A 12,131-nucleotide genomic window follows, 5' to 3' on the forward strand; every position below is an offset into this window, starting at 1 on the left:
TTCGCCGTCAATTTGACTTGGGGGAAAGAGGGGGAGGGCAAGGAGAGACAGGCACAGCCTTCACCTGACGGAGTTTAAGAACCGGAATGGGGGTTGGAGGGGCGGCGCAAGAGTCCGGCCTAAGCCCCAATCTGATGCGTGCCGAAACCACCATTTCACAGCAGTCTGAGCAGCCCACATGATCCGAAAGGGCAGAGAGCAAAAGCCGTTTCTCTCTTTTCCCCAAAGCACCCTGCATGTGAGTTTTCTCCTTGGGCAGAAGAACCTTCCTTACTACCCTGGTTGCTCCTAAGACCAGCACTGTAGGAAGGGTAATACCGAAAGCAGCCACCGCCGGCCCCACGCAGTCGGGGCCCACTTCCTGGAGGAGGCGCCCTTCGCGCGCTCCGCGCTTGTGAACCGGCCCCTTCCCTCACTCACCGGAGTCCACAGAGGTGAGCACGGCGTTCGGGCTGGCTCGCCGGCCGCCCCCGCCGCCGGGCACGACTAGCGTCTGCATATGCCGGACCAGCTCTAGCATGCGGTCCCAGTGGCCCTCGGCGCGGCAGCGCTCCAGCTCGCTCTCCATCTTCAGGTGGGAGCCGTGCGCGCCCTTCGCAGCCATCTTCGAGCGGGCGCTGTCATGGGAGGTGCGGCCGAGAAGTGGAGACTCGGTCGGGGGCGGCGTCCCGGCTGGGGCACACACGCGGGCGGGGTCGACCCGGGCGCGAGCGGCGGCCGGGGCCCGGGTGGCAGCGGGGGCCCGGGCGGCGGCCGGCGGGCAGCAGCCGCAGCACCCAGCGCACCGCCCGGCGTCTCCGGGCTGGGGCTCCGGCTGAGCGGCCCGGACGCGTCCAGGAGCAGCCTCCGCCTCTGCTGCAGCAGCTCCTGGCGCCGCCGCCGCCGCCGCCGCAGCTGCTGCCACAGCCCCCGCCCCAGGCCTGGGCGCCGCCAGCTGCGAACCCGCCCCCGGCCGCGGCTCCACCCCCGCGGGGGCGTGGCGCGGCCTCGGGGGCGCGGGCCGCCAACGCGGCTGCAGCAGCCAGGCGCGTGCTGGGTGCTCGCGGCCGTACAGGCGCAAGCCCCGCGCCGCCGCCGCCACCGCCGACTCGGCGCTCACTTTAATGCTGCGCGGAGCCCCGGCGCTCGGGGGCGCCTCGCTCCCCACCCCCTCCCCATCCCATCGTGGCTCTTGGCCTGGGAGACCCCCGCCCTGACGACCCGGCTTTACGTGGTGGCCCCGTCACCACCGCTGTCCGGCACGTCACAAATCCCGGGAGAGGCCGGCCGGCCGGTCACTCCCAACTCCTAGAGCGAGCCTCCCTGGAGAGCCGCCGGCTGCCGCCCGGGTCCCGCCCTGCTGGGCCGCGCGAGCCTTGCGCGCCACCCGCGGGGCTCTCGGGAGAACCCGCCGGTTCGGAGTACAGCGACTCTCGGGACGCCTCCACTGCGAGAGACTTGAACGTTGTTTTTTCAGAGCGGAGTTCCTCTTTCCAACCTGTCTCCCCTCACCCCAACTGGCAGGCCTGTCCTCTGCGGAATCCTGTTGCTCTGGATTTCTTAAACTTTTTAAGCTGTTTCTCCAACTTGGTATTTACATATTTCTTAATTCTGGTGTCTGAAGACTGTGATCAAAGCTGTACCGAGCTCTAGGACTTAGCCCGGTGCTGTGGGGACTAAGAAGTTCAAAGGATTACAGCGCGGCCTCGGGGGCAGAGGCGGACGACACCCTCTGCCTGACACTGGTTATGGTGGCCCCGCCTGGGGCGACCCCAGCGTACAGTCCCATGTGGGGATGGAGGCCATCACTCAAGAAATCACAGCGAGACCAAAGCGACAAAACTATTTAAGTGACATAGTGCATGGCACACACCGAAGATTCCAGAATACGGAAGAGTTAGAGCAGGCTTTTAAGTATCAGGAGACTCACTGCTTCGTGCTTCTAGACAACTGTAACCGTGGGAAGTTTTTGTCAAGTGGAGCTCAGGCTCCTGGGCCCTTTGCCTCTGCAGCCACAAGGGGTTATCTGTTGAAGGCAGCCTTCCTACCCCGCCCCCGCCCCCCCTTGTCGCCCCCAACTCCCCCCTACCCCCCCGCCCCCCCCGCCGTGGATATCCTTTTCTCTAGGTTTCAAATGCTGCTCCATTCCTTGTTTGGGGGGCACACTTCCTCACCTTGGCCGCTGCTCTGGGGTCTGTCCTGAGCTCCTAGAGACCAGGAGATAGATGAAGGAAAGTGGGGACAGCTTTGGCAGTTTACTCAGTTTACGCAAACTCCTTGTCACCTACTTCTGTCAGCTGCTCTAGCCGGCTTTCTGTTACCCTTTGCCTGCCCTTGCTGGTCACCAGAACCAGATTTCACTTGGAGAGAGGTGTGCGTGTCCTTTGGGTTGAGGGTGGCCTGAGGACACCCTGCGATTTGCCCCAATCTGGCATTCCCCAGAGTCAGCCCTAGGGCAGGCAAAGAAAAGCAGAGCTGATAAGAGGAATCCTGACAAAATAAGGAAAACTCCTCTCCTCCCTCTTTTCTCTCCAATCCTTAGCCAACCCCTCCCCCAGTTTGCTGGACTCCAGGGAACTAACTGAAGGGGTATTGCTGCCTGTTTCTTCCGCGGGTGCATCAATATTTGTGTGGGCATGGGGCATGGGAAGGAGGAACACAGCATCATGGTGAAAGCTTATGACAAACTGCCCCTCAGCACCACAGAACACATGCTGGACCCCTTCACGGCTCTTTTCCAGCAGAGACAGGACCCCAGCCCATTAGTGACCAACATCTTTCAGGGGAGTAAGAGGCTGTAGGAACAAGAACAAAGAACAACCATGATCCAATCAGTAATATTTGCCAAAATCAATGACAAATAGAAAGTGTGGTGGTTGTTTTTATTTTTTAATAATCTGGGATTTCTCAGATGAAAGTTTAGGACACATTCTGATAAAGACCACTGTCATTTGCCAGCTCAAAAATGCTACCGAAATAACTTGCTGATCAAGTGAAGCTGAGTTCATTGCTTACCAGAGTGAGGGAGAGCACTACCTTGACAATCTTTGTAGCATCTCAGAGAAAGGAAGGAAGTTCGCAGGAGGTAAATCAACTTAATGAGAAGTGTGTATTTTCAGGGAGCAACAAAGATGGTACAGCACGAGGGACCATCTGGTTTAAAGGAGACTCTAAAGCCAAGCCAATAGGAGACTACTTGTTTAGCTGCTGCCCCTCAACAAAGTGGGAAGCTCTTGCCATTGGATCGCAAGAGAGGCTAAGCTATTAGTCTTTATTCTCATGAAGTTAAGGGCTTAGTGAGATCTCTGATTTACTTATAGGTTGAAAGGCTTATGATGTTTAGTTTGGCCCAAAGTAGGAGGGTATTGAACACCTCATTTGAACTCACAAAAAACAAGTTCATGTTTGTTCTCAGAGAAAAGGTTTGGTTACCAGAGACTTGGGCAAGTCAAATAATGGTATGGGAGTTTCAGAAAACTTGGGAACACACAGCCTGCAGTCGCCAGTAAGACTCAGGAATCCTCATAATTGTCTCTTAGTTGGCCGGGTACCTTTTGCACAGCTGGTTCTCTGGATTAAGAGATTTGCCTCCATGGAATAAATCTTGTCTTAGGTCGTGCACTTTCCTTTGACAAATTGTTAACCTCTCTCTGGAAACCATATGCCCTCCCTGAGCTAAAAGAGGAAGCAGAGAGATGAATCAGCCTTAGAGCTTGCCTCATCTTTGGAACAAGAAAGATTATCCACATATTGGCTAAGAATAGGGTCACAGGGCAATTTAAAGCTCTGGAGGTCCTGGTTGAGGACTGGTGAAAAGTAGGAGGGCATCTCAGAAGCTGAGGCATACCAGTCCAAGTATGTTGTTGATTTTCCTTGGAGAAGACAGGTATTAACTTTTGATTTAAAGAGACACCAAAGAAAGCACAACAGAGTTCTACAATTGTAGAACACGCGGTCAGTCTCCTTAGGCCTTGAGTATAAAACAGTATTTGAGTTTGGTTCTAAAGGGAAGTGGAGAGTGACTTATTTATGGCCCCAGGGACCTAAGTGAATCTGTATTCCCGCCACTGGGCTTTTGACTGGGAGGATAGGAGTATTACAAGGACTAGGATGAGGTATGAAGACTCCTTTCTCTTTATGGCTTTTGATTTTAGTTTTATTCCTTCCTTAGTGCCTTGTTTTAAAGGCTATTGTGCAAGCTTGGGTAGAGGTTTAGGTGCATCAGTCTGAACCTTGATGGGTTTAGTTCTAGTAGAATGTCAGTGGAATTGTCTGCCCACAAGAGAGCTTCAATCTATGTTTGATTTACACACAAAAGAACTGGCAAATCAATATCCAAATTAGCCAGGACCCCATTATGAACAGGGAGGTCCTCAGGGACTGGAGGGAAGAGGCCGTCAGGAGAGCATTTAATGTGGCAATTCCATTCACACAGTAAATCCCTTGCTATTAAGTTAATGAGTGTAGTGTCACAAAGGAGAAAAGAACATTCCTTGGTTAAAAGTACAGGGCTGATGGTTAAGTGCCGGGGCCTAGGGACAGTGTGGTTTTAGATAATTAGGATTATTAGATAGATGCCTGACCAAGTAGTTTGTTGACTCCAAGGAAAGGGTTGTACAGAGGGTCCCTGACTTATGATGGTTTGATTTCTTCCAACTTTAAGATGGTAGGAAAGTGATACCAGTTTGGTGGAAACCACCCTTCGAATTTTGAATTTTGGTCTTTTTCCCCAGGCTAGCAAAGTGCGGTAAGATCCTCTCTCATGATGCTGGGCAGGGCAGCTTCCAGTCAGCCACGTGATCACAAGGGGAAACAACCAATACACTCATAACCATTCTGTACCCACACAACCATTCTGTTTTTCACTTTCAGTACAGTAGTCAATACATTACAAGAGATATTCAATACTTTATTATAAAATAGGCTTTGTGTTGGATGATTTTGCCCAATCGCAGGCTAATTAATGTAAGTTCTGAGCACATTTAAGGGTGGCAAGACTAAGCTATGATGGTAGGTTAGGTTTACTAAATGCATTTTTGACTTAGGATATTTTCAACTTACGATGGGTTTATCGGGATGTAACCTCATTATAAGTTGAGGAAGATCTGTATAATAGTGCTCAGGTTTAAGACTGATATTATTGTGACCATATCAATCAAAATTGTAAGACTGTCTTTTAATTTTTAGAGAAATGTTTCCTTGTGGGTTTGCAGGTAGAATGGGAAATTGAACACCTTCATTGATAACTTCTTTCTTTTCCCTTTAGTTTCTTAGTTCTAGAGCTCTTTTAAAATAGAGCTCTTTCAAGGTTTTGGAGGTCTGGCCATGGGCCTATTTCCCACCCTACTTTTTGCTTGCATATTAAATCCCCTATTTCTGCTTTCAGGCCATTCACAAAAAGATAAGAGGGAGAGCCAGGGTCACCTCTGCTTCAAGATTTACTACTGAATGCTGTCGCAACGTATTAAAGAACCTATCCCTAAAGTCTCCATCAGGCTTCTCTTTTTTTGGCTTGAAGAACTGAATCAGAACACTAATTTCACAGGAAAGGCAGAGGATAGCCTCCAAAAATCCTTGACCAACATCTGCAGTGTTTCTAAGTCCCTTCAGCTTCCTATACAATTCAAGGTCTTTTAAGTCATCATTGGAGGTCTTCCCATTCTGACTTTTTCATCGAACTTTTTGCAACATATGCACTAATTGGTGTATATCTGGCCACTCTGGATTACATGTCCCTCAAACTCTTCTAAATTCCTCTGCAATGTTCTATCTTATCTAGGCCTTGGAGAGTCTTAGGCAATGGCTTTCAGCTGAGAATGGAACCAGAGCTTAAAATTCATCATAAGAGTTTTTCTCTATGCTGAAGGAGGTTTCCCTTAAAGAGGTTAAGTGAGGCTTGGGGTACCTGGCCGGCTAGGAGGGAAGGAGAGGGGGTCAGAGGGAGAGATGGGGCAGCAGTAGATGGAAGAATGTAGGATAGAGGAAGAGGAATAGTGTGTTTGAGTTGTGATTTGTGGGAGATCTAAAAGACAGATAGTTTTAAGTTGTTCATATTTTTCTTTTGCTTTGGCCAAGGAATCTGTTAAGGAGGGAATTTTGGAATCCAATTTCTTTTGGATGCTTCCTCATGCTAATAAAAAAACAAAGACCATTGGATGTTTGCAATTATGTTCCCTTTTCCTTCAAAGGCACTTCTCAAGTGAATAACTTTGTTCGTATCAAAAGTTCTTATAGTGGCCACTGTAATTCTGAATTATCCTTAGTGAAATTATGCTATTTAGAAAGATAAGTACACAAATTTGGGCAATAGCATCAATACAGGTAAGATGCAGAAGTTGGGTCCAAGGAAGGCATGCACTGAGGTTTACACTAAGACTGGGAATGTCAGTGGAGAGTTGCTTGTGTATCCTGTGGCTCGGGGACCCCCAACCTCACAGCTAGACCTTACCCAATGGCAACTCTGTTGAACTTACAGTTCTCAGCAGATGAAGGGTGTGGAGAGATCTCTGCTGATCCAAACTCTCACAGACAAAACTAGTCTGAGGAAAGTTCTCATAAGGTGTTGATCAGTGGCCTGAGACAAAATTTTTCCCTGGGCTGGCTTAGGGACGGACTTATTGGGACCCACACCTGTCCTCTTCTCCATAAACTTTATTCTAATATATGCACAACAATAAATGACCAGGACGGACATAGACAAATAGTTGCCTGGTTAGTGATAAGGCGAATATGCACCAAGGAGAAAAGATTTTCAAATATGGTCAGGTAATCAAAGGATTCCTGAAAAGGGTTCCTTATTGCTAGGAGACAAAATAGATTCAGTATTTGGGGAGCTCAATAAAAAGGAGACTTAAAATAAGAAATTGGAACTTGGGCCCAGGACAAGCCTTACATCCCTCACTAGTGAAGCCTGAAAGACCCCTGAGGGGATCGAAGGCCTCAGAGGGGACACTGTTTCTGAATCAGGGGTCTTGTGCTGCAGTGGTGAAGGGGGTCTCCATTGGATCTTGGTGGGCCTCAATAATTGAATGGTTGCTCCCTGAAAATACCCTCAAAACAACTTTGTGATAATGTAAAGCTGAGTTCTCATCACAGGAAGGGAGAACACTAACTACTCTGCAGAGCCAGAGTACCATCTAAAATGGGGAGGCAAAGTCAGGATATTTAGGAAGTGTTGGGGTCTATTTGAAGGCAGCTCTTCCAGTGAGGGGGCTTGATTAGGGACTGGACAAGAATCATGATACAATAGTTGAGGATTATTAGGGCAAGGGGAGGGTTTTGAGGCAAGGATTTCAGAGTCTTAGAGAGTGGTTGGATGCAAAATATTGAAAAGTCGCAAAGTTCATTTAAATGTTTTTCTTCTTGAAATTTCTGCAAAAAATGATAGTTACAACTTTTATTATCCCGGGCAAGAGTTTCCTGCAATAGAGAAGTCATGTCAGTGTCAACAGTAAGCTGTCAGGATGTTTGGTTCTTCCTATGCACTGACTCAAAGATGTATTATATATGATTATTCCAACATCCCCTTGCCCCCATGAAATCACTCCTATTTATACTGGTTATCACAGTGGCCATGAATCGTTAGGCCATCCAGAGGGAGAGAGCGCCTGATGAAGAGATGTTCTCCCACCTCTTCAGATGTTCTCGCCAGCCTCTTCTTTCACACTATTGTATTTGCCATTTGGGGTTCCCAACAGGAACCCTAAATACTAACTTTGAATATGAATTAAACCTTTAGTTCACAGTCAACAGTCCCTTCATCCACCAGGTCATCAGGGTATGTGATGTAGAGCAGAATGACAACTGCCTTCCCAGTCTTCTGTAGTCATAGCCCAAATCCTTATATACAGAAACCAACTTTTACTTATTACCATGATTATTGGCTCATAGCATTTCTGGCCCATGATGTAACTCATGTCTTAATCATCAGTGCTGTGGACTGGCTAGCCCAACCAGCCCTCCTAGAATGTTGACATGAATTTTGCCAGGGGCTGGCTTGTATGGTCAGTTTTTCCCTTTGACAGCTGCCAGAAAAGCTGGGGGTGATCACTAGATAAGGAAAAAGGCCGAACAAAGGCAAGTTTCAAAACCATGAATTCTTTGTGCTTGTGCATAATTAGTAATTATTTGTTATGTTTTTTATTTTATTTGTTCCTTCCAGTTTTATTGAGATATAAGTGACGTACAGCTCTGTATAAGTTAAAGTGTACAGCATAATGATTTGACTTACATACAGCAAAGTTTAATGAAATCCATCATCTCACAGAGATACAAAATAAAAGAAAAAGAAAACAAAATACTTCTTTCCTCATGAGAACTCTTAGGATTTACTCTCTTAACTTTCATATATAGCATACAGCAGTGTTAATTATATTTATCATATTATACATTACATCCCTAGTACTTATTAATCTTATAACTGGAAACTTGTACTTTTTGACTACCTTTATCCAATTCCCTTCCCCCCAGTTATGTTAATTTTAGAATCCTAGAACATTAAAAGTTTTCCTAGGCCTGGGAGATGAGAGCTCTGGAGTGTCTCCTTATCTCCACCCACCCACTTCATGATTGAGATACTAGCACCTCCCTCCATGCACGAAACTCCCTCCCATCAGCCTGTCTGTTCTGTTCCCTGGGCTCCCAGGTGACACCTGCTTCTCTTTGGTGGCTTTTGTGGCATCTTGCAGGACTGCTGCAGTGGTACCCTCCCAAGAATGGGGGCCCATCCTTCCTCCTAGCCTTGGTCAGTACTGGTTCCCTGCCCAGTTACTGCCATTCTGGGGAGAGAAGCCAGCCTCACCCACCAGCAACCAGAGCCTTTTCAGCTCACCTTAGCTGGTCTGATTTTAAGCCCCACCACTCCTAAGGCCAACCTGAGTGTCTGCCCTTCAGTGATTATAGCACTTTTAGGCCTTAAACAACAGCTTTGCTCTATCTGCTTTTCAAATCTTTCTTTTCTATCTGTTTAAAAACGTTTTTTATTGTGAAAAATAACACAATTAAAGGAAAGTACCTAAAACATAATTATTATAAAGCACCTTTTTTAAAAATTGAAGTATAGTTGATTTACAATATTATTGTTAGTTTCAGGTATACTACATAGTGATTCAATATTTTTATAATTATGCTCTATTTAAAGTTATAATAAAATATTGACTATATTCCCTGTGCTAGACTAAAGCAAACTCTTGTTTACCACCAACTAGAGTCAAGAAATAGAGTTTTACCAGCTTGCTAGAAGTCCCCCTTTATATCCCTTCCCAAACACAACCCCAGACCTCGTAAAGGTAACTGCTAGCTTTTATGGTAATTACTCCATTGCTTTCTGATATCCTTTATTAGATTTAGGAAGTTCCTTCTATTCCTAGTTAAAAGAATTTTTTAAAAAATTATGATTGAAGTTGATTTTTACAAATACTTTTTTTTACATTTTTTGAGATAGTCATAATTTTTCTCCTTTAAATTTATTAATATGGTGAAATACTTTGATTTGCAAATGTTAAACCATCCTTGCATTTCTAGAATAAGATCAATCTAGTATTAGCTTCCTATTGCTTCTTTAACAAATTACCAAACACATAGTGGCTTAAAACTAGCACATTTGTTATCTTACAATTCTTGGGGTCAGAAGGCCAGAGTGGGTCTTAGGGGCTAAATCAAGGTGTTGGCTTAGAGCTGCACTTCTGGAGGTTCAAGGGGAGAACATGTTTCCTTATCTTTAGCAGCTTCTAGAGGCCAGCTGCATTCCATGGCTGGTGACCCCTTCCTCCATCTTCAAAGCTCATCACTCCAATCTGTGCTTCCATGGTCACATCTCTCAGACTCTGATCCTCCTGCCTTCCTCTTATAAGGACTCCTGTGATTACATTGGGCCCACAGGGATATTACAAGATAATCTGCCCAGCTCATGGCCCTTAATTTAATCACATCTACGAAGTCCCTTTTGCCATGTAAGATGATATTCACAGGTTTTGAGGATAAGGATGTGAACATCTTTGGGGCCATTCTGTCTCTGACATTGGTTGTATTTTCCTTTTTTTTTTTTTTAATGGCTAAGGGTTCCAAGCGGGGAGAGACCACATCAGGTTGAGTAAGGGAGTATTATTATTATTATTATTATTATTTTATTTATTTATTTATTTGGCTGTGTTGGGTCTTCGTTTCTGTGCGAGGGCTTTCTCTAGTTGTGGCAAGCAGGCGCCACTCTTCATCGCGGTGCGCTGGCCTCTCACTATCGTGGCCTCTCTTGTTGCGGAGCACAGGCTCCAGACGCGCAGGCTCAGCAATTGTGGCTCATGGGCCCAGTTGCTCCGCGGCATGTGGGATGTTCCCAGACCAGGGCTTGAACCCGTGTCCCCTGCATTGGCAGGCAGATTCTCAACCACTGTGCCACCAGGGAAGCCCCTCCTTTTAATATATAGTTTGATTTGATTTTCTAACACTATATTTTGGTTAAGATTTTTGTATCCATGTTCCTGAGTGAGATTTGGCTAATTTTTCTCTTATGGAACAATCTTCATTGGCTTTGGTATCAAAGTTATACTAGCCTTATAAATGAATTGGAGGGTATGCCATTTTCTTGTATTCCCCAAAGAGTCTGTATATGGTAAGCATTATTCTTCCCTTAGCTATTTATGGGGAGGTTTATAAATACTGATTCAATTTATTTAAAAATTATAGGACTTCAAATTTCTATTTCTTCTTTGATCAATATTTAATAAGTTGTATTTTTCTACAAAATATATTCATCTAGTTTTTCACATTTTAGACATAAAGTTATTCATAAAAATCCTCTTATCTTTTTCATGTTTATAGAATTTATAGTGATATCTGCTTTTCATTCCTGGCATTGATTATTTGTGTTTCTTTTTTTATTTTTCTTGATAATTTGCAAGGATTTGTAAATTTTATTGGTCTTTTCAAAGAACCAACTTTTGATTTTGTTGATCCTCTCTATGGCATGTTATTTTCCATTTCACTGATTTTTGCTGTTATCCTTATTCTTTCATTTATTTTACTATATTTGGGTTTCTTTTGTACTTCTGTAAGAGTCGGGATTGGCTAAGTTAGGCTGCAGTAACAAACAATCCCCTCCAACTCTCAGGGCTTTCAAAACATAGTTTATTTCTCACTCATGCTGCCTGTTCCATCCAGGTTAGCTGGGTTCTTTTCCACATTGTCTTCACTTTGTGGCTCAAGCTGGCAGAACAGCCACTGTCTAGAGCACTGACAATCATTATGGCAGAGGAAAGAGACAGGATGGTGAACCATATGTAAAAATTCTGCCTAGATGTGACATGTAACACTTCTGTACACATTCCATTGACCAGAGCAGGAAATACAGCTAAACCTGATGCCAGTGCCCAGAGAGAGGGAGTGAATCTTTGTGAATAATAATATAGTATCCCATGTCTTATTTTCTAACTTTTTGAAGTAGAATCTTAGCCCATTAATTTTTAACCTTTCTTATTTTCTAATATATTCATTTAAGGCTATAAATTTCCCCTTATCAGCTGTATCCCACAAATATTTATACATAGAAATTTTGTTAACATTCAGTTCAAAATATTTTCTAATTTCCTTTGTGATACCTTACTTGAGCTATGTGTTATTAAGAAGTATTTCTTAATTTTCAAGTAAATGTGGAGTTAAAAAATATTTTTTTCTAGTGTAATTGCATTGTATCAGACAATATGATTTGTATACTCTCAAATCTCAGACTTTTTTTAGACCTCACTTTCAACAACATGATCTTGGGAAGAGGACTTTGAGCCTCAGATGAGACACTAGCCCTGGCCAACATTTTGATTTCAGCCTTGTGATACTTTGAGCAGAGAACCTAGTTGATCCTGGACTTCTCCCTGAACTGTGAGATAATAAGTGGGTGTTGTTTTAAGCTGCTAAGTTTGTAGTAATTTGTTATGCAGAAATAGAAAATTAATGGAGTGTTTCTGCTAGTCAATAAATCACTCAGTTTTTGTCTAAAAATGTCTTCTCAGACTTCCCTGGTGGTCCAGTGGTTAAGACTCTGCACTTCCACAGGTTCAATCCCTGGTCAGGGAACTAAGATCCCGCATGCCACACGGTGTGGCCAAAAAAAAAAAAATGTCTTCTCCTCTTTATTCTTTTTTTTTTTTTTTTAACTTTTTCAT

General features: G+C 44.9%; 1 protein-coding gene across 3 annotated transcripts in view; it reads right to left on the bottom strand.

Moving 5' to 3' along the window:
- TTC7A (tetratricopeptide repeat domain 7A) overlaps window positions 1–907 on the bottom strand; it is a 140,966-nt gene extending 140,059 nt beyond the window's left edge. Inside the window, exon 1 of one of the 3 annotated variants that reach the window (XM_036873051.1) lies at window positions 421–604. In XM_036873051.1, coding sequence (XP_036728946.1) covers window positions 421–604 — 184 coding nt within the window. Of the gene's footprint in view, window positions 1–420 lie in introns of all 3 variants that reach the window. The other 2 variants (XM_036873052.1, XM_036873050.1) reach the window with 2 other exon arrangements.
- Between the last annotated feature and the right edge of the window lie 11,224 nt (window positions 908–12,131).

This window comes from Balaenoptera musculus, chromosome 13 (assembly GCF_009873245.2).
Source record: "Balaenoptera musculus isolate JJ_BM4_2016_0621 chromosome 13, mBalMus1.pri.v3, whole genome shotgun sequence".
Taxonomy (NCBI): domain Eukaryota; kingdom Metazoa; phylum Chordata; class Mammalia; order Artiodactyla; family Balaenopteridae; genus Balaenoptera; species Balaenoptera musculus.